At 35.3% G+C, this 19,910-nt stretch overlaps 5 protein-coding genes, 2 long non-coding RNA genes and 1 other non-coding gene across 17 annotated transcripts; 4 read left to right on the top strand and 4 right to left on the bottom strand.

The window, feature by feature from the left end:
• Window positions 1–951: 951 nt before the first annotated feature.
• Window positions 952–3,312, top strand: ROPGEF2 (RHO guanyl-nucleotide exchange factor 2; the record flags this gene model as incomplete). 5 transcript variants are annotated; one of them, NM_100052.2, is made up of 7 exons in its annotated part: window positions 952–1,490; window positions 1,582–1,698; window positions 1,795–1,949; window positions 2,037–2,111; window positions 2,202–2,501; window positions 2,585–2,929; window positions 3,005–3,312. In NM_100052.2, the coding sequence occupies 7 exons, from the start codon at window positions 1,145–1,147 to the stop codon at window positions 3,122–3,124; spliced, it is 1,458 nt and encodes a 485-aa protein (NP_171676.1). The 5 variants fall into 5 exon arrangements, with proteins under 5 accessions (NP_171676.1, NP_001321886.1, NP_001321885.1 ...); NM_001331294.1 differs by having other exon boundaries at window positions 2,202–2,929; NM_001331296.1 differs by having other exon boundaries at window positions 1,004–1,490; window positions 2,037–2,501; window positions 3,005–3,124.
• Window positions 3,313–3,655: 343 nt separating this feature from the next.
• On the top strand, window positions 3,656–3,902 carry AT1G04037. The gene has a single exon (NR_138637.1). It is a non-coding gene; the product is annotated as an other RNA (long non-coding RNA).
• A 1,134-nt stretch (window positions 3,903–5,036) lies between these two features.
• On the bottom strand, window positions 5,037–7,789 carry AT1G08775. Of its 2 annotated transcripts, NR_143418.1 has the most exons (3): window positions 7,545–7,789; window positions 7,253–7,389; window positions 5,037–5,394 (listed from the first exon to the last, which is right to left on the bottom strand). It is a non-coding gene; the product is annotated as an uncharacterized misc_RNA (transcript). The 2 variants fall into 2 exon arrangements; NR_143419.1 differs by lacking the exon at window positions 7,545–7,789 and having other exon boundaries at window positions 5,263–5,394; window positions 7,253–7,391.
• On the bottom strand, window positions 7,235–7,597 carry AT1G04033. Its single transcript, NR_138636.1, has one exon. It is a non-coding gene; the product is annotated as an other RNA (long non-coding RNA).
• Window positions 7,790–8,088: 299 nt separating the features above from the next.
• Window positions 8,089–9,993, bottom strand: TRM33 (Phosphatidylinositol N-acetyglucosaminlytransferase subunit P-like protein). Its single transcript, NM_001123739.2, has 4 exons — window positions 9,162–9,993; window positions 8,940–9,088; window positions 8,745–8,844; window positions 8,089–8,665 (listed from the first exon to the last, which is right to left on the bottom strand). Exons 1-4 carry the CDS (start codon window positions 9,670–9,672, stop codon window positions 8,124–8,126), a joined length of 1,302 nt encoding a protein of 433 aa, NP_001117211.1. The 5' UTR covers window positions 9,673–9,993; the 3' UTR covers window positions 8,089–8,123.
• Window positions 9,994–10,096: 103 nt separating this feature from the next.
• PRD3 (putative recombination initiation defects 3) lies at window positions 10,097–13,578 on the bottom strand. 3 transcript variants are annotated; one of them, NM_001331292.1, is made up of 14 exons: window positions 13,313–13,578; window positions 12,926–13,076; window positions 12,689–12,845; window positions 12,468–12,605; window positions 12,031–12,083; window positions 11,756–11,950; window positions 11,553–11,615; window positions 11,435–11,476; window positions 11,303–11,359; window positions 11,179–11,220; window positions 11,025–11,080; window positions 10,792–10,939; window positions 10,613–10,697; window positions 10,097–10,498 (listed from the first exon to the last, which is right to left on the bottom strand). In NM_001331292.1, the coding sequence occupies exons 1-14, from the start codon at window positions 13,375–13,377 to the stop codon at window positions 10,398–10,400; spliced, it is 1,353 nt and encodes a 450-aa protein (NP_001322648.1). In that variant the 5' UTR covers window positions 13,378–13,578; the 3' UTR covers window positions 10,097–10,397. The 3 variants fall into 3 exon arrangements, with proteins under 3 accessions (NP_001322648.1, NP_001318904.1, NP_001322649.1); NM_001331291.1 differs by having other exon boundaries at window positions 10,157–10,498; window positions 12,926–13,079; window positions 13,313–13,538; NM_001331293.1 differs by having other exon boundaries at window positions 10,157–10,498; window positions 12,468–12,602; window positions 12,926–13,079; window positions 13,313–13,478.
• A 600-nt stretch (window positions 13,579–14,178) lies between these two features.
• On the top strand, window positions 14,179–16,357 carry PUB54 (plant U-box 54). Its single transcript, NM_100050.4, has 7 exons — window positions 14,179–14,428; window positions 14,939–15,042; window positions 15,127–15,257; window positions 15,351–15,452; window positions 15,541–15,670; window positions 15,766–15,888; window positions 16,011–16,357. The coding sequence occupies exons 1-7, from the start codon at window positions 14,290–14,292 to the stop codon at window positions 16,206–16,208; spliced, it is 927 nt and encodes a 308-aa protein (NP_171674.2). The 5' UTR covers window positions 14,179–14,289; the 3' UTR covers window positions 16,209–16,357.
• A 207-nt stretch (window positions 16,358–16,564) lies between these two features.
• On the top strand, window positions 16,565–19,906 carry AT1G01670 (RING/U-box superfamily protein). Of its 3 annotated transcripts, none has more exons than NM_100049.4 (8): window positions 16,565–16,742; window positions 17,355–17,468; window positions 17,746–17,849; window positions 17,984–18,114; window positions 18,258–18,362; window positions 18,437–18,584; window positions 18,873–19,283; window positions 19,491–19,906. In NM_100049.4, exons 2-8 carry the CDS (start codon window positions 17,456–17,458, stop codon window positions 19,674–19,676), a joined length of 1,098 nt encoding a protein of 365 aa, NP_171673.2. In that variant the 5' UTR covers window positions 16,565–16,742; window positions 17,355–17,455; the 3' UTR covers window positions 19,677–19,906. The 3 variants fall into 3 exon arrangements, with proteins under 3 accessions (NP_171673.2, NP_001321953.1, NP_001321954.1); NM_001331289.1 differs by lacking the exon at window positions 16,565–16,742 and adding an exon at window positions 16,943–16,989 and having other exon boundaries at window positions 19,491–19,782; NM_001331290.1 differs by lacking the exons at window positions 16,565–16,742; window positions 17,355–17,468; window positions 17,746–17,849; window positions 17,984–18,114 and having other exon boundaries at window positions 18,219–18,362; window positions 19,491–19,776.
• The last annotated feature ends 4 nt before the right edge of the window (window positions 19,907–19,910 follow it).

Raw genomic sequence — 19,910 nt, 5'->3', positions numbered from 1 at the left:
AAATTTCTAAATGGCCCATGAGAAGAGACGATAATAACAGAATCTCAGTCAGCTGTTATTTTAATTCGTTTCTAGTCTAATGTTTCTATTTGAATCAGTATTTATTTTTCTTTTCGTTTAATTTGCTTGTTTAAAACCAATGGTTACTATATGCAAGTTATAGTAACCACTCCGGACGGGTTTTCGTCTTGTTCGATTATCACTCAGTGGTTAATTAAATTGTTACCAACTCCTGAAAGCTGTTATTTTTCGTTTCTAGTCTATGTTTCAATTTGAATCAGTATTAATTTTCTCCAAATCATGGATGCTTTCTCGATCGATTGGGTCTCACTGTCACGATGGATTTTCCTCCTACTTAATCTTAAAGCATATGTACATTTGGAAACAGATATTCTCTGTAGCTATGTGTTTCTCGCGTAACACGCTAGGTACCTTTGGGGTTTATGATTTCGTATCTTCAATTAGTTGTTTTAGTTGAAATGTTTGAAAAAACATTTCACAATCTCAACCGTAGGATGAGTCATCCTTCCCCATCGGACGGTCCACATTGTTCAAGTTTTTTCCGGGCACCGATAAATTGTGTAGAAAGCTTAATGCGGAAAAGAGAGTGTTTTATAAACGTTATAAAAGATTCAAGCGTTTCAAATTCAAAGACAAATTTGCAGAAGCTTTAAAGCCTTAAAGGTAAATAAAATAAAGACCGTTGCTTTTTTCTTCTTCCTTAATATCGTTTTTCAAAATTTCAAGTTTCAGACTTTCATGTATCTTGATCGACATAAGCGAAATGTTTGTTATAGTAATAAAATAAATCTTCGTGAAAGTTTCGATAAATAATGTTGTGATTACTTCATTTCTTTCTTTTCGTTTCTTTATGTTTTGTTTTGCTTTTTGATTTTGGCACGCCTAACGGTCTCTGCTTTTGGCCAAAAAAAAACAAAACAATTCTTCTACTTTACTGCTATCTGGTCCTCAAAATTTCACTATCCAAGAATCAAAAATAATTCCCGATTCTAATTGTCGGATTTAGATTCATATTCTAAAGTTTTCCTGATACATCACAACGAAAGTTCTAAGCTTTATTTCTTTTATTAAAACAAGAGATCAACAAAAGCAGAGGAATTTTCAAAAACAGAACATTGAGAAGATGGAGAATTTGCCAAATCACGAAGAAAACGACGATGTGGGCTATCATCAGTCACCTGGTCCCATCGATCCAAATGATCATTCAGCATCTGAAACTCCGGTTTACTCAACAATGAGCACAGATTCTTTTGCTTATCATCGAACATGTTCTGAAACCTCTGGAGGAGGCTTTTCAGACCAAATAGATGAAACCAGCAGTTTCTGCACTGAGGCTTCTCCTAGTGATTGGCCTGTCTTAACCGAATCCAACAACTCTGCGAGCTCAAATTTTCCAACTGTCTTCGACTTGAAACATAATCAGATTGAGACTGATGAGCACCTTGCGGTCCAAGAAATTTCAGAGCCAGGTTTTGTGTTTCTCCGTCTCTCTCTCTTTCTCTGTGTCTGTATTTCCTCTTTGTCATTATAATCATGAAACTGTTATCGGTTTCGTAGCAGAGCTGGAGACGATGAAGGAAAGATTCTCGAAGCTTCTGCTTGGGGAAGATATGTCAGGAAGCGGCAAAGGCGTTTGCACCGCAGTGACAATCTCAAACGCTATAACCAATCTTTATGGTAACTAAACACTAATACGCCTCACAGTTTTGTGACTTTCAAACTAAGCCATCTAGAGAAACTGTAGTTAATGTCTTTTGATTTTGAGATTTGCAGCTACTGTTTTTGGACAGAATCTAAGATTAGAACCATTGGAGATAGAGCAGAAGACGACGTGGAAGAGAGAAATGAATTGCCTTCTCTCTGTGTGTGACTATATTTTCGAGTTTATCCCAAAGTCACAGAATCTAAGCAATGGAGCCACTGTTGAGGTAAACAAGATTTGCTTATAGATATAAGTCCAAAAACTGAAATAAACATCAATAGTTTAAAAATAGCTGTTGCGGTTTTTTTGTCAGGTCATGGAGAGTAGACCAAGAGCAGATATCTACATCAATCTGCCTGCACTCAGAAAACTAGATTCCATGCTTATGGTAGTTACTACACCAGAACAAGAAGCTATCATCAATAAGATTGACTCGGTTAATATTCCTCATAAAAGTCATTCTCTTTGTTTTCTGCAGGAGGCATTGGATAGTTTTCAAAAGACAGAGTTTTGGTATGCAGAAGAAGGAAGCTTGTCGATGAAGTCAACGCGTTCCGCAACTGGATCATTCAGGAAAGTGATTGTGCAGAGGAAAGAAGAGAAATGGTGGTTACCGATTCCTCTGGTTCCATTACAAGGTTTATCAGAGAAGGCAAGGAAACAACTTAAGAGCAAGCGAGAGAGCACTAATCAAATCCATAAAGCTGCTATGGCCATCAATAGCAGCATACTCGGTGAAATGGATATTCCTGATTCTTACATGGCAACTCTTCCAAAGGTAACCACACTTAAGATGATTTTGAAGTTTTGGTTTTCTATTTTTGGTGTCATTTTCTTGCTTACAATATTATGCATTTGCAGAGCGGAAAAGCGAGCACAGGAGATGCAATCTATCGACACATGACGAGTTCAGGGCGGTTTTCACCAGAAAAACTTCTAGATCGTCTCAAGATTGTATCAGAACATGAAGCGCTTCAGCTGGCAGATAGAGTAGAAGCTTCAATGTACACATGGAGACGCAAAGCTTGTCTTAACAATTCCAAGTCTTCATGGAATATGGTGAAAGATTTAATGTCAATTACAGAGAGAAGTGACAAGAACTATGTTTTGGCTGAGAGAGCAGAGTCTTTGCTCTTCTGTTTGAAACAACGGTACCCAGAATTGTCTCAGACATCGTTAGATATTTGCAAGATTCATTGCAACAAGGTAATTAAGAAACAAACAGTGACCTGAATCATGTTTTATTGAATATTATAACAATTTATGGTTTGTGGTTTGCAGGATGTTGGAAAAGCTGTGTTAGAGAGTTATTCAAGAGTTCTTGAAGGTTTAGCTTTTAACATAGTTGCTTGGATTGATGATGTTCTTTATGTAGACAAAACAATGAGAGGAGAAGAATGATGAGTATAATTACTTTTAATTTCTTCTACCTAGTAAGATTCAAATTGAAGTAAAATCATATTAAGAATTGTTTTCCTTATGTAAGAAAGACGAACGCTGTATATAGATTATTAGATACCGGGAATAATATTAGTGGGGAGAATTTAACATTTAGTTATGTTTTAAAACAAGTGTTAAGAGTTAAATAAAAGTATATTTTTAAATATTTATTAATATACTAAAAACAAGTGCTAAAATTTTAAATTATGTGTAAACCCATATTAAACGTATAACATCTCTTAAGTCTTAAGTCAGCACCAAATATGAAATCAATCATAGCTTAATTAACTTTTCTTCAGAAGAAGAAGAAGAGACGATCTACAGAAGATAACTCTTAAGTCTTTTAGATTAAGTAGCAAACCTGATCGTTGATGAGGAGATCTTCGATAGAACTCTGAGTCATCTGAGAGAAACCACCACAACCACGCTGAGACGAAGAAGGTCCCTGAGAGAAGGGACTGCTGTGACTGTTGAGATCGAAGCTGCTGAGATGCTTGTGGATCTGCTAATCTCCTTTTAAAATAAGATTCGCGCAACACAGATACACAAATTCGATTCAGAAAACATAATCAGTAGCCAAAACGAGAGAAATTGCGCCCAATCAAACGCACTTCAGATTTCATTGTTTAAACATAAATTCGATAGAGAAAACATAATCAGTAGCCAAAACGAGAGAAATACTATATTTTCTTCTTAAATAATTTTATTGTCACGTGGGTCACCGACCTCACTACATAATAAGTATACACTTTTTACATGTAAAGTATGTAGTTTTTTTAGAAATACGGAGAATAAACACTTTTCTCTTTCAACTCTAATTTGTAAAGGGAATTTAATGAAAAAAACCCTCAACTTTGGCCAGATCCATTTTTAAATCCTGAACTATGTTTTTAGTTAAACAAACCCTGAACTAAAACCTGTTAATAAACTTAACCCCACAGTAATTAAATATTAATGAGATATTAATTTCCAAAAATCGACCAAAGAACAATGACAGAATCCGTGATCCAACTGAAGATCGTCCACCTCAAAAAGTTCCTTATACACGTGAAAAAGTTCAAATGGTAAAATAGAGAACAATGAATTATGTTTCACAAGATCTTCCTTTTCAAATTATTTAATTTAATCTTTGCATATTTAGACTTGCAGCAACTGTCAACAAGTCGGACACAACAAACGTTCATGCAAGCGTAAAGCAGTGCCAAAACCACCCAAGAAACCTCAAGGACGACCAAGGAAAAAACAGAAAACAATGGATGAAGAGAACCCTATCACTCAGCCAATACAATCTTCTCTTCAAAGTTAATGTTTGACAAGTCTTTACTTTAGAATATCTTGTCCCTCTGAAACGATTGTTTTTTTTTTTGTGACAAATATTGTTGTGTTGCAACAGCTTCGATAGTTATGTTGGTTGGATTTATTTAAGCATGACTCCTTGGATTATTTTAAGTTGTTGTATCTTTCTTTCAGCTTCTAAAATCCAAACTAATTAAGCAATTCAAAATCATTTAGAAGGTTTTTTTTGTAATAAATTCAAAACAGTTTTAAAGAACATCATGTGGTTTTTGCGCTAAATACAAATGTCTCGTTGTTTTTTTTTTGGAAATTAATATCCCATTAATATTTAATTACTATGGGGTTAAGTTTATTAACAGGTTTTAGTTCAGAATTTGTTTTACTAAAAACATAGTTTAGGGTTTAAAAATGGATCTGGCCAAAGTTGAGGGTTTTTTTCATTAAATTCCCATTTGTAAATAACTTTTATAACTTTCTCTTGTTTTGTTATGTAATCAAATAAAGACAAAACTTACATTTTCCTTTTTCTTATTTTCATTTATACATATTTAGTTTGTTTTGCTATAAAAATTTTCTTAAATAATTACCATAAAAACATATTAATGAGTTCAAGAGTTTAAAGTGTGGACTTTTCATTAAAGTCTCGGAGAACGCTGAGGCGAGCGACATGAAAGCGCCGGAAACGCCGAAGTCACTAACATTCAGTTTAAGCAGAGTGATGCAGTACGCGTGGAAAAAGAGAAGCGCTCCCGTAGCGAACAGGTCCGATTCACCGGAGTGCGTCTTCAGAAGATAAACTGCAACGGAACGAACCCCCCATAGAAACCATGCGGACATCGAATGGTGATGGAGCGCCGGCGGTGGTGGGTTCCTCGGGAAATCAGGAAGCATGGCGTAGGGATTGTCGTCGTCGGTTTCGTTCTTATCACGTCTGGCTGCACGTAGAAAAAAATACCCGAAGACAACGTTGGCAGCGATCAGATAAAGGCTGAAGTAGTAAGGATGTTCCGCAAAACGAAAAGAATGGCTGAGGCCTGAAAGAAATAGTGACACGTGTCCAAGAAAGAAAAAGAGGAAGTTTTCACAAAGGAGTACAGCCGGATTCCTTGTTTGGAAATCCTCTACCGTCGTCAAGAGGCTTTCATAACGTTCTTCAACCATGGTAAAGAAGTTACCGATTGCATTCGTTGAGAAACAAATTTTCCGAAGGAAAGACCACATTTTGAGTATGAAGATTGTTTTCGATAATCTTTAGAAATAATTTAAGTAGTAGTAGTCAAATCCTTATATCTTTAAACAAATAGATACTGACAAAACAAATTCTTTAATAGAAATGTGTTACTTAGAAATTTTCTTATTTGTTCACTATTTTGATTCAAGTCCTTTACTAAACGGACACTTTTTTGTTCACTATTTTGATTCAAGTCCTTGCTTTGACTATCTTTATTTAGCTTCTTGTTTTCGTATACTCTTGTTTCAAGACTCAATTGTGTTTACTTACTACTACAGTAAAACCTCTATAAATTAATAATGTTTGGACCGTGAAATTTTATTAATTTAAAAAGGTATTAATTTATCGATAAACTAATAAATACTAATTTATAGAGAGATTTTCCTAATTTGGTAATTTTTTAAAAATTTCTATAAGATTTTTTTCATTATAGAAATATCTTTTTAAAACCAATTACAAGTAAAACATAATAATAATATCTAAAAAACAACACCAAAAATTTTGATACAGTAAAATATAAAAATTATAAGTTAAACAAAGAACAAATATGAATTTAAGCAAAACATAATTATAAATATATTTTAAAGAATTTTTTTACATATAATATATATATATATATAGTTGATACATTTATATAATTATTAATTTATGATATTGATGGGACTATATATTTACATAGGACTTTCAAAAAAATTATTATCTTATTAATTTATCGATTTGTATCACATTTTACATTGGTCTCAATTCGAAACTGGAAGAATTTATTAATTTATAGAGGTTATTAATTTATAGAGTATTAATTTATAAAAGGTTCTACTGTATTAAGATAATGTGACAAAAATTCTTTAATAGAAATGTTTCAAGACTCAATTTTCTTTGTCGTAAACCCTTGTTTCAAGACTCAATTTTCTTTGTTAGTAAGGTCTTTTTTGAGAAGTATTTCCTTCATTCCAGTTTCTAACGTCATTAAAGTGGCCCATACAAGGCCCAATACTACAAGGCGATGCGGAACAAACAAAAGCATGTAGACGCGACTGAGAAAACAATATTTAGAGGAAATTGGAAAGAATCAGTGTTTAGGTACGTAAAACCAGTGTTTAAATAATTAGTCATAAGACTTGACTGTAACTAATAACTTTAAAGTGGGTTCAATCCACAATGTTCACATAATTTACATAAAATTTCAAAATTGAACATTTATAAAAAAAAACTTATAGTTTAATAGTAGTAATATAAAAATATAATTTTAAAAGTATTTTTAAGCAAAAAAAAGATAGGAGTTAAAAATTTAAATTATGTGCAAAACATATTGAACCTAGAACACCTCTTAAAGGTTTGGATGTTGTTTCCAATTAATTTACACAAAATTTAAAAATTAAACACTTATAAAAAACTAGTAGTAATATAAAAATATAATTTTAAAAATAGTTTTAAATAAATAAAATTATATATTATAGAAATTTGAAAAAAAAGTTACTGAACGAATAAAAACATTGAAAATCTATTAATTTTTAGAGCTAAAATGAAAAATTAATAACTGAAAATATAGGATAGAAATAGACCTGGCCAATAGCTTGTATAATTGTAGTGTCTGCTGAATGTGAGACAATTATGGTCATGGGCTGGAATTCCTTATTCTTATTGGGCTTTGTTGAGTTTCGACGACATGTAGCGGTGAGAGCGGAATGTGATCGTCTCTCTGATGTTTACGACACAAAACAGAGAGTATCAACAACAACGGCGAAAAGCCGGAGAAGAGATGATGGCAAATCTACTACATAAGGAGAAGAGACACCACCTTACAGGAAGCAATTTAAGACATCAATTCAAAATTGAATTCGAAGAAAAAAATACCTTTTGAAATCAGAGAGTGTTTTTGTCGGCGAGCCTTCCCTTGTCATCGTCATGCCCCCAAACAACGAAAAGCGATTTTGTTGTTATTCTTCATAAATCGAACACACACAAATAGATTACTTGATTTGAAAAGTGGAATAGAGATCATGAGTGATCTAAGTAAAAAGAGAGAAAAGAAATTGAAGATGGCTTGCTGATGAGAAAGAGAGGAAATTGCGATCGATTAGGTCTCTCTGGGGTTGGTTACTACTTACTGCTATATTCATAAACATGGAAAAATGGAAATCTTTGTAACGGGAGCGGGGAGAAGAAAAAGGAAATCAATATGGACAGACGAAATTCCCAAACTACCCCCACAATATGGTTATCGTTTTTAAATCACTCAATGTGACTTCTTCGATGGCCCATGTGACTTAGTAATACAATCTCGTATTAGGCCCAAATATGTTTGATAACTAATTAACTAGACCTTCTGATTTGCTTAGAAAGAGACGAAAATTCCCAACATACCCATTTGACATTTTGATTTGGATAATAATTTTTTTAATATCTCCGTTACTTTACATATCTTAATGCAATTTAACCATTTTTGTGATTATCTTCAAGCTCAAGCATCAGCTGTTCCAATAATTCATTCAATATCAATTCGCTAGTCTCAAAGCCAATACACTCAAGGTCACATCTAATGTCTAACCAGCTCCTGTGTTTAGCCATATCTTCTCTAACTCTTTCTTCCAACGATCGACGGAGTTGCATTGGCAAGAGATGACAATAAACCTTTTCTTGAACCTCGGGAACAATGCTTTCAACACTATATGGCAAGACTTGGGTCCTGGTTTCAGCAAAGGAAACCCATTGAGGAAACCTGCAGAATTCGAAGAGAACTTCATTGATGCAGTCGAAGAGGAGCTCATGTTCAACACAAAGCTGATTTGGATAGAATGGTATGTTGCTGATCAATGCCGGATATAGAAGCTGGTCAGAGATTTCTGTTTTCAGATACAGCTCTTCCCAGTTTGAGTCTATTGCCTCTAACACCGCTTTTACATACTTAAACACTGATTCTTTGTGACGATTCTTTTCTTGCAATTGGTTACACAAAGGTTGTATCTTTGCTTCACCTGAGCAAGTGTTAAGATGAGTCAATGTTAGTTCATGTTAAAATCTAACTCCAGTAATATTGGACCTTTCTTTTCATACCTCTTGCTGGACTTATGAATAGTGGTTCAAGAACAAAGTCATATTCCTCAGTTTTAGATATATAGTGAGATGGTGAGCCCACAGAGGGGAGAGACAGTGTCTGTTAGAAGAAACAAAAGCAACCAAATTAGTTTATAGTTATTCTCTGTGTTTTTTTCATGTAAAAATTTGTATAGAAATCAAAAGTGAACTTGCCTCTTCCAAGAATTCACCTTCATTCTCTGCACCATAAGCTGCAACTTTTGACATCTCATCAACAATCTGATTGCTTTTAGATAGAAGAGGGCTACTACTACCTTCACTTGATGAAGCAGTTCCTATCTCTTTCAAAGTTATTGAATCATCTGCAGAGTCTCAAAGAATCATTGGATAGTCAATAACTACTTTAAATCTCAAATGAGAGAAAAGATAAACTACCTGCAATTGTTTCGGACTTGATGAAATCATATGAAGAAGACCTCAAAAGCACGGTTGAATTCTGTTTCCATATTCTTCCCGGGCTGCTAAAAGGAGACGAATACTCGGGAAGCCATACAATCCTTTCGTGATTTCTTTGAACCTGTTTGCTTGTTGCCAAGTTTGGATCATTATGTTCTTGATGAAATCTCTTTTGAGATATTGAAGTCATGCGCTCGAGAAAGAAATGATCTTTAGTTGACAAACTCTTCTCAAAGCTTTTCTTCTTCCCTAACAATCTCTTGTCCGGTTTCTCCTTTCTGATTGCATGTTTCAGTTTTCTCATGATCTCAGAGAGAAACAAATGCAAATTCTTGGCTCCCATCAAACGAGAATCTTCAGATGAGTTATTTTCATTATCAACTTCTTCTTCTTGTGGTGATCTCTTCTTCCTTCTGAAAATACCAGATATCCAGCCTCTCTCTTTTCTATTTGAGCGAAGCTTTTCTTCCACATGTTTTTCGACTGGCATTTCAGATATATACTAACTGACCAACGAGTTCTGATATACTTTAGAATCTCAGATCTCTTACAAACACTGACAACAAAAGATTTAAAAGCCAAAAGTTTTCGACGATGAGACTCTTTACTAAGAAAGAGAGGAAATTATTATTTCTGTCTGGTGAAATTTTTCACTAACAGATTGATTGGTCATTGTATCATCGCTTTTGTTTATAGAACAAATCTGAACACAATCTACTGTTATTTAACATCTTCCAAAAATGAACGTATTATTGGTTCTTGCATTTATCATTTATGGTTGAAAATATTTAATTATTTAGTACCAGTATTAATTCATTAAGTAATCTATTCAAATTCCAAAAAGAAAGTAATCTATTCAAAATCAATACAAAAATTTCAAGACAACTCAAACTTTTGGTAGTTAATTGAACAACTATGGTAAGATTTGTTTCTTTGTATTAAGAATATTAAATTGTAAAAGTAACATCCAAATTTGAATGAACACCTCTTTGATTTTACATTAGAAAAAAAAAAACAAGTGGTTCTTATAACTTTTTGTTGGATTTTTTCTCAATTACTAATTGATGAACCTGACATACCTTCTAATAAAAAAGTACCAATAGAGTCACAACTGTGAAAATCTATCCCAATTTTAAATAATCTTAAACATGCTTCAGATATAGACATGTAAAACAGAGGAGGCTACGCTCCTCCTACTTCTAAGTTACCTCAATTTCAGTTAATTATTATGGGGTTACCGAACTTCCTCTTTGTCCTCCTCGCTGTCCTCAGAATCCTTTCAGTTTCCTTCTCTGCGTCCCATTCGAAGTTAGTTCCTGAAGTAACAATACACAGCTTTGTAATCTAGAATATGAACATCTTCTTACTTTAGTCTACCAAAAGATGGAATTTTGAGCTCTTCACTGTTTCGACTTTAGAAAGTTTCATACCTCTGGTGTTCTCGTTGATCAGGCATGAAAAACCTCCATCAATATCTTCTTCATCGGAGTCTATCACAACACTGCATTGCTCAAACTGCATGAATTGAATTGCACATTCCTTAGATTTTGATGAAGTTAAAACATTTGTTCTTATTATCGCTGACCAATGCGAAAATGCAACCCAGTACCTGCGTACGAGTGCTTTCGGATTTCACTGGCTTCCTTGTTGCTCTTTTCTTGAAATTGCTTTTTTCTGGTTTCACCGTCTTCCAACATCCCACTTGTATCTTTGGGGATAAATATGGTTTTACAGCTCTGGCTGAGGCGTCATTTGGACTGTCAATGCAAGATAAGCATTTATATAATCTATCTGTGGTATATCAAAAAAAGGGTAGAAGTAGCAAACCAATGTTTGACCTACTTTCTCGGAAATTGTGGTTGTTTGGTTTTCAGTGTAGTATTACAAAAGGAATTGCTCTGCAATTGATTTTACACTTGTGTTAGTGACAGCTGAGCTAGTAAGCAAAATGGAATTATGAGGAGAGGGATATTCACTGCAGTAGAGTGAGAGTTACCTTGGCTACTGGACCGCGCTGCTCAGGAAAGTTTTCCTTAGCCTATTGTTTAACAAACAGCCACATTAACTGCTGAAATTTGCAGCTTAAAGAGCAAAATACATGAAAAGCAAGAGACTCTCACTTGTGGTGCTGCTGGAACCTGAACTCTTGGCTCAGGCATCTTCAAGCTAGTCAAAACCTATAAGAGATTTGGTAGTGGGAATCAAAGCATTACATGTCCTATAATTCTACAAGGTTGAGAATTTAGAGTTACCTTGGCCGCTTGACCACGCTGCTCAGGCAGGTTTTCCTTAGCCTGATAATTAACAAAGGCTACATTAATTGCTGAAATATGTAGCTTAAAGAACAAAGACATGGAAAGCAGGACAAACCTTCACTTGTGGTGCTGTTGGAACCCGAACCCTTGGTTCAGGCGTCCTCAAGCTAGCCAAGACCTATAAGAGAGTTGGTAGTGAGAATTAAAGATTACATGTGCAGACAAGTCTAAAGATTTATCGCAATCCGATATGACACACAGCTCTGCTGAGATAGATATAACTACATACAGATTTTCTTGAAGCACTAATATTTTTACCTGAATCTCTCTGGTGAACGTGTGACAGATTTCCCTTTGTATTTTCTGCAGAGCGGTTTCTACTTGCTCTGGGATAGTTGTTAGCATCTGTAAGATTTTCTGTAGCTTCTCCTGATTGGGATCTTTGCTGAATTCCTCCAATATAAATTTAACACCTCCATCAAGACTAGCTTTAGAATCGGCTTGTTCCTTTCTCTGATTCCCAATTAATCAATATAGTAAGGTAAACCATTTGCACAAGGTCGAGAAAGAAACAGGAAATGAAGTGATTTTACCAGCTGCTGAAGTGAAGTGTCTTGGAGAGTCAACTTTTGCTGTATGCGTTCAGCTGCAGTAAACAGAAGAAACTATAAATCCAGCTAAGTATCTATTGAGACCTTCACAATGAGTATGGAGGAATTACTATTGTCAAGATGTGATCAACACGGTCAAGTGAATTGATCTTCAAACAAACTGATAAATCTATTGGAGCAAACAATGTCAATCTGTGAATTACTATTGTCAATATCACATTCCTAAAGGAGTAAGATCAGATTGACACGGCCCCTGCTAACAAATCCTATTTGGCTAAGCAAATGAGAATCCAAGGGAATACACTCTCCTAACCCCTGTTCAGTTGCTAGCCTATGTGGTTGCTACATACTTTGAGAAGAGAGCGAATTTGGCATTTTCAAATATGAAATGTTTAAAATGAGACAATCATAGAACTCACTTTCAAGAAATACTTCTTTAGTTCCTCGATTGGCTTGCATGATGTCACTCTGAATTGAATCCAACATCATTCCAAACCTGCTCAAAGAAGTCTCCATCATCCCAAACCGTTGCTCAAGCTCTTCACTGATCTGAGCTACTAGGTGACAAATGAAGAAAAGTTGAATCAAATTAGGAACATATCCCCACGCTAATTTGTGAATTTAGAAAGAGCATACTTACACTTAGACTCTCCAATTGAAGCAGAACTCCATCTTCTCGAAAGACCACTTGAAGATCTAGAAGCGACCAACTGACTATCTTCTCGTTTATGATTGATTGGAGGTAAGCAACTACTAACCTTCTTCAAAGAGAGATCTCTTTCCTGAGAACTAAATCTCTGTGCAAAAAGGAAAAGCAAGCACAGAAATATGAAATCGATAATCAGAAGAAGAGACGATCTATAGCTAAGTAGCAAACCTGATCGTTAATGAGGAGTTCGTCGATAGAACTCTGAGTCATCTGAGAAAAACCACCACAACCACGCTGAGACGAAGAAGGTCCCTGAGAGAAGGACTGCTGTGACTGTTGAGATCGAAGCTGCTGAGATGCTTGTGGTTCTGCTGATCTCCTTCTAATTCCAAAGAGTAAACATTATCAGTAGCCAAAACCCTAATGGATTCTCCTGGGAAGCGATAAATTAGTTGGTAATAGATCAAAAACAATGTCCACATACAGATCACTGACACTCGTCTCCAGTCACAAACCAGATTCGGAACAAAACAAAAACCCTAAACGATGGAAATCGCAGTGTAATCTCAAATCAAATTGTGAAAGAGAGAGATACGGAGAGAAGCGAGATGGCACCTTAAATTAGGAGGAAAGACAGAAATAGATTTCAGATCGCAGGCTTTGTTAATATTCATCTTCATCACCCAAGATCTCACTACCCAGTAGACGAAGACGCAGCAGCAGCTATTCACGATAATGAACTTTATGCTATAGAGAGAGAGAGAGTGAGAGAACTGAAACCGAATTTTGAATTTTGAAAAGATCCAGAGATAGAGCGACTGACTGAGAGGAACGAAAAGTGGGAAATTATTTTTATTTTTGTTTTAAGTTTTTGCTCTTGTGCAATGAATATAGCGGGGAAGGGACGATTTTAGAGGCCCATAAAGCCCATTAGCTGTGTATAAATGGCCCATACTGAATGCAAACCCAATAATTTCTAGATGAAAGTGACAATGAAAACGATTTATACTGAATGCAACACAACATTAAAAAATGCATCACACAAACCGTTAAGAACCAAATACAGTATGTTTTCTTTTTAATATCTTCACATTCCTTTTTTTTAATTACATATACTAATTGCCAAACACACAAAAAATAAAAAAAGTGGTATCTTTTAAAATCATACTATTAGAACTAAAACCTGCAGTGAAGTCAACATTTATAAAAACAAACTTGATGTATACGTGTACACCAAAACATCTCCCGAAACCAATAATTTCCGACAATATTCTCAGAAACTTAATGTCCAAGTGTTAAGGAATTAATTAACACTAGTATTCCCGGAAACTTAATATACAAGTGTAAAGTTCAACTGCTCGGTCGAATTAAATAATATATGACCGAGACCCTCACAAGCCATTGACCTGAGAAAATAACACGTAAATGGTCCGAAACCTCCTTGCAATTTTGTTGCAAAGGGATAAGAAAAGAGATATACTGTATTTATTACCTTGATGTCCCTCTCCCACTATATATCATGCATTTCTAATAGTTCCATAACTCCATACCTTTGCTCACAAAAAAAAGAAAGAAAGCCAGAGTAAGAAACCATGGAAGACGCCATATATGTTGCAGTGAATCAAGATGTTCGAGAAAGTAAAAAAACTTTGTTATGGGCTTTGAAAAATCTTCAAGTCAAGAAGATTTTCCTTCTTCATGTTCATCTTCCATTTTCGTTGACCACTTCTTGTAAGTCTTTTTCTTTTGTTGGTACATTCTCTACGTTAACTTTTGCAAATTTTGTTTTGTTGGGGCTGCCGGGGATACTTTCATAAGGGGAAGTAGCTTGTTTATGGACGATTCAATTATATATAACTTGTCACGTTGATCGGACGAAATAATCAATTTATTTAATAATTCTTATATTTACTTGAATTCTGACACGTCTTAGATTAGATGATTGATGATATAGTTTGTTTTAACAATTAAAACCAAATTTGGTTTCAACCCTACCTACTTCCAAAACAAATTCGTTTTTTGGGCATATACGGCTATTACTAGCTATTTGTAGTTAAGTCACACATCATGTTTTAATTTGACCTTTGCTTTATCTGTTCTTCTAGTGGGAGTTAAAAAGTACATAAGATGTTCCAGGGAGATTGCAATTGCACTTATGTCACATATGCTAAGAACTAACCTTGAATCAATGCAGATGTTAGGATTGGAATTTTTACTCTGTTTTTGTTTGTGCATTTTCAGCAAGTAGGCTTGAACAAAGTGAGATCGATGCAATCCAAGATTCAGAACTGAATACTTCAGTAAATAGCCTCTACAAGTACCGTGATATCTGCATAAACAAAGGGGTGAGTTCTCTTTTCGGTTGATGGAGCTAAAAGGAAAACATAATGTTGACTTATTTTATTTAATAGAAATCTATATTGATGCAGGTTAATGAAAAAGATGTGGATACATCAATGATCTCAGGACATGATGTGGGGGAAGGGATTGTGGAACTCATCTATCAAAACATTATCACGAACCTCGTTATGGGAGCAGCAGCTGATCCTCACTATTCCAGGTAAAGATAACTTGAGAATCCATCAATAGTGAATCAATCTAATGTAAACCAAAAATATAGCAAAAGACTCTAACCTTCTCTTTGATAAAGCAGGGGAATGTCTATCACATCTAGGAAAGCAGAGTATGTGAGTCAACATGCACCTCATAGCTGTAAAATATGGTTCATCTGCAAGGGGAAACTCATCAAGCAAAGGTTAGCTTGGGATATTACACGTGTGTGTGTGTGTGTGTTTATAGTACTAATTGTAGAGTTCTAACATAAACTTTCATTTGTTTAATAGAGAAAGAAGTTTCTACCTCGGGAATCCATCAGACTCATTCTCAGAATTCTCTACTTCTGCTGAGAAACCAATTAGCAAAGGAAGAAGAAGGGATGAGGAAGAGGAACCCGAGTCACCTAAAGAACATCCAGTAAGTAGCAAGATTGTCATAAAGTTAGACAAAACCCTATATATAATTTAGTGTCAAGATTACCAATTGAGATTCTTGTCGTGTAAAACCAACAGGGTTGGATACTAGAACCTGAGGAATCACCAAAGAAAGGAAGGAAGGAAACTATAGAGAAATCAAAAAGCAATGAGAGCGATGAAGACCCACGTCTCGAAGATTTCAAGTGTCCCATTTCAATGGTTAGGATATTTGAAGTATATATATATATATATATATTTCCTTGATTTTCAGCTCTTGAAACAAAACTAGACTTGTTCCACATCATCAACGCTGTTGTTCGATTTCATATGTGATGTTGTAGGAGATAATGCGAGATCCTCATGTGGCTGCTGATGGTTTCACCTACGAGGCAGAGGAATTCAGAAAGTGGCTAAGGTCAGGAGGTCGAACCTCTCCAAAGACAAACAAGCCGCTTGAGAATCACAATCTCGTTCCAAATCACACTCTTCGTATAATCATAAAAGATTGGCTGGAGAAGAACCCAAATTATAAACGTTGATTCATCTATCTATATGAGAAAAAACAAGAAAGTCAATGATTATGTTGTGATTTTTGGAATTTCTTTGTGAAATAACAAATAAAACCTTCATGTATCTTACTACGAAATCCATGGAGGGTATTAATGCGATTCTCTATGCAATCAATCTGTGTATAAATTTATCTTTTCCATTTTCTTGTCCTCCTTACGAAAAAGAACAGAGAAACAGAAGAAAAAAGAAACCCTAAATACTCCGTGCTTATTCAGCACACTGCAAATTTACTTAATTGACCCCGATGTTTGTAAGCTTTTTGGATCTTAAATAAGAAGAGATCTAGGCGAAGTAATTCTAATCGTTCATACTAATAGCTTCGTGACGTGTCGTAACCTGAATCGTTAAACTCCACGATTATTTCTCGAGGAAAAAACTTTTGCTCAGTAGTCTGTTGACTTCTTCACTGGCTCCACCTCATAGAATTGCTCTTCTTCAGCTCTCCGGCTAATTGAACGGCGGTTGATCGGACATTATTGGTCTGAAAATCGGATATAGAACAGGTAAATTTCGAAACGAAATTTCTCACTATCAAGCCAAGCTCTCTACATGTATATATTTTTTGTTTCTACTTCTCCGTGACTTCGTCAAAGCTTTCCCCGTCACTAAACCCTAAAATTATCTTGTCTTCGATTTCGGATTCCACGTATCATATATATACTTTTAATCTTCTCTGAGTTGACATTTTAAATTAAAAATCTGGCTTTAAAAAAAAAATCTAAAATGATCGTAGGAAATGTGTCTTTTACGGTAAGAATTAAGAAATGTTCTGCGATTAGCTTAAGTTGCATTTAATTTATTTGTGAGAATTGGCTCGTTCTGAATGATGTTATCCTACTCTGTTTAGATCATGTCTTTCGTTCTAATCACTTTCTTTCTCATAAAAGACGATTACGATTTTGAATATTATATAATTGACTAAGAAAATTGTCGGAAACATCTTTGCAGTGACTTGGTAAGCGAACGATACATATGTATATTCATGTGTTGTTTGTGTATTATCTTCTTGTTTTGGAAAAAGAGAGAATTTGTCTCTCTGCGTATCTATCTTATAGAGAAAAGTGGAGAATCCATGGCAAAGGCTTTGAATGACGACGATCCTGTTTATGTTGCAGTAAGCGAAGACGTTGATCAAAGTAGATTGACTTTGTTATGGGCTTTGAAGACTCTTCGAGCGAAAAAGCTTCACCTTCTCCATGTTCATCAGCTCATTTCCATGACCCCTTCATGTAAAACCATCTCTTCCCTAAGTTCACTTCTCCTTTTTGGGTGCTAAGAAACTTGTTCGGGAATGTATTAATCAAAAATGTTACAATTTGTTAGTTTTCTCTGCTTTGGTAATACTTATCTAAATGATGCAAATGGTTGCAGCTCTGTGTCTTGTATTTGTGTTTATGTGTGGTTATTATCAAGCTATTAATGATTCCTGATTATTTAGGAAGATCATGCTTTACGTTCTTGAATGACTTTTCTCCTAACGTTTGGTCTTATGTTTGTGAATTTTAGCAAGTGGGCTGGAACAAAGCGAGATCGATGCAATCCAGGAGTTGGAACAGACTAGTAGAAATGATACCCTTCTCAAGTATCATGATATCTGCATAGATGAAGGAGTGAGTGCTCTTCCAACTAGTTGATACAATAAGGAAGCTAGTGGAATCTTATAACATATTCTTGTGGTTTATTTGTTTTACAACAACAATTTCGATTATAAGCTATAACATTTTACTAAATCTTAATATTGCAGGTTATTGAACAAGATGTGGATATGTCATGTTTTTCAGCAAATAGTGTGGGGGAATGGATTGTGGAACTTATCTATCAAAACAATATCAAGAAGCTTATCATGGGAGCAACTGCTGATTCACACTACTCCGAGTACGTATATCTTCAGTATCATTCTCTGTCTCCAGAACAACGCTGTTAAACAATTCTTCTGTTCTGCAATAATCTATGTGATGCAAATATGACTCTGTAAATAAGTAAATGTCCACTCTAGTTATATATCTTTGATGATGCAGGGGCATGGTTCATATCACACCTACAAAAGCTGACTACGTGATTCAACATGCGCCCCATTGCTGTAACATATGGCTTGTATGTAATGGAAATCTCATCCAAACGAGGTGAGATTGAGGATTATACTTCTGCATGTTTTGAATTATTGTAAAGTTTATAGAAAATTTTCTTTGTTGATTAGGGAGGGACGGTTCGAACATGCAGGTTCAGCGTACTCATCCTCAAGCAGCCTTCATAGCATTGATTCTGCTCTGATACCATATGGGGGTGCAGGAAGAGCTGAACGTGTTACCGAGCCACATGCCTTGTCATCATCTGAAGAACAATCAGTATGTAAACCCCACTTTGGTCAGCACATAGCATTTTGGAGGATTGTTTTATGAATTTGGAACCTTGCGAATTGCTTAAAACCTCACAAAACCATTGGAGAATATATGAAGAAATTGAATAGTGATATATTGGAAAATCTAGATTCCAACACCTCTCCCTGTTAAGCCAAATATGTCTCATTTCCTGTACCGCTTGTCTTAAAACATGAGTTTAATGTCAAGTTTACTATGTGAGATTCTTGTGCTGGTGTTCTATAGGCGATTCTCATTTGTTCAATTGTTAAACAGGCTAGAGGGATTGAGAAAATGTATTACGAGGAGCAGAGACGGAGATTGGAAATTGAGGAATTAAAGAGAGAGAAGGAGCAGCGCGATAAGATGAGGCGTGTAAGAGAGGAAGCACTCTCAAGTTCTTCTGGTGTCACTAAGATACTGTACAATGAAGAAGTAATGCGCAGGAGAGAAGTGGAGGCGGAACTAAACAGAGCAAAAGCAGAAATAGAAGATATGAAAAGGGTCCAAATTGAACTTAAAGAACAGCATTATGCTGATTGCCGTCTGTTAGAGAAAGAGCGAGACGAAGCTATCAAGACAACTGAAGAGCTTTTAAGAGCTTTGGAGAAGGGTGAGTCATCAATCCCGTTGCAGTGGTCTGTTTCCATCGAGCCTCCCCAATGTTTCATATGTCCCATTTCAAAGGTTAGGACTCAAAGCCTCCATCGAGATATCATATTTTCTATTCAGATCTTGACTTGGCTTCTGTTCAATATCTCAACTTTAGTGTTCTAAGCTGACAAGTATTCTAAACCATACCTGTTTTTTTTTTTTATAACTTATCTTCCATTTTGATATCTGCTGCTGATCTGCAGTCTAACTATTTTTCATGCCATTGCTCGTGAAATGTAGGATATTATGCAAAATCCTCATGTTGCAGCCGATGGTTACACCTATGAAGCAGATGAGTTCAGAAGATGGCTCAATCACGGAGGTGAAAAATCACCAATGACAAATCTTAGGCTCGAGAATCGCAATCTCATCCCGAATCTTGTTCTTCGTTCCGCCATTAAAGACTGGTTGCAACAGCATCCATAATTCTGTGATTATTAGTATTAGGATAAATGTGGTGTTAATCGTGCTGTGATTCATTGAATTTGTTTGTGAAAAATCTAATAAAAAGTCCTTTATTCACTGGAAAAAAGTGCCGTTTCTTGTTTAGTATTTTTATGCATTGACTTGTATTTTAATTGCCACACATTGACTTTACTGTGTCTCCCTCACGAAACCTGAAGCGGTCAACAAGAAGAACATTGAGGGTCACCACTAACC

This window comes from Arabidopsis thaliana (genome assembly GCF_000001735.4).
Source record: "Arabidopsis thaliana chromosome 1 sequence".
Classification (NCBI taxonomy): domain Eukaryota; kingdom Viridiplantae; phylum Streptophyta; class Magnoliopsida; order Brassicales; family Brassicaceae; genus Arabidopsis; species Arabidopsis thaliana.
This window is presented reverse-complemented; position numbering and strand designations above follow the sequence as displayed.

Bases quoted from the DNA above. Each gene is read 5' to 3' on its own strand.
- PUB54 (NM_100050.4), top strand. From the start codon at position 14,290: ATGGAAGACGCCATATATGTTGCAGTGAATCAAGATGTTCGAGAAAGT. The intron at 15,258-15,350 runs GTAAAGATAACT...TTGATAAAGCAG, and splicing joins GCTGATCCTCACTATTCCAG to GGGAATGTCTATCACATCTA. The intron at 15,889-16,010 runs GTTAGGATATTT...GTGATGTTGTAG, and splicing joins TCAAGTGTCCCATTTCAATG to GAGATAATGCGAGATCCTCA.
- AT1G01670 (NM_100049.4), top strand. The intron at 18,115-18,257 runs GTACGTATATCT...TTGATGATGCAG, and splicing joins GCTGATTCACACTACTCCGA to GGGCATGGTTCATATCACAC. The intron at 18,363-18,436 runs GTGAGATTGAGG...TTTGTTGATTAG, and splicing joins GGAAATCTCATCCAAACGAG to GGAGGGACGGTTCGAACATG.
- PRD3 (NM_001331291.1), bottom strand. From the start codon at position 13,377: ATGAAGATGAATATTAACAAAGCCTGCGATCTGAAATCTATTTCTGTC. The intron at 11,477-11,552 runs GTTTGTCCTGCT...GTTAATTATCAG, and splicing joins CAACAGCACCACAAGTGAAG to GCTAAGGAAAACCTGCCTGA. The intron at 10,940-11,024 runs GTAGGTCAAACA...TTGCATTGACAG, and splicing joins CAACCACAATTTCCGAGAAA to TCCAAATGACGCCTCAGCCA.
- TRM33 (NM_001123739.2), bottom strand. From the start codon at position 9,672: ATGCCAGTCGAAAAACATGTGGAAGAAAAGCTTCGCTCAAATAGAAAA. The intron at 9,089-9,161 runs GTAGTTTATCTT...GAGACTCTGCAG, and splicing joins CAAGTCCGAAACAATTGCAG to ATGATTCAATAACTTTGAAA. The intron at 8,845-8,939 runs GCAAGTTCACTT...TTCTTCTAACAG, and splicing joins AAGGTGAATTCTTGGAAGAG to ACACTGTCTCTCCCCTCTGT.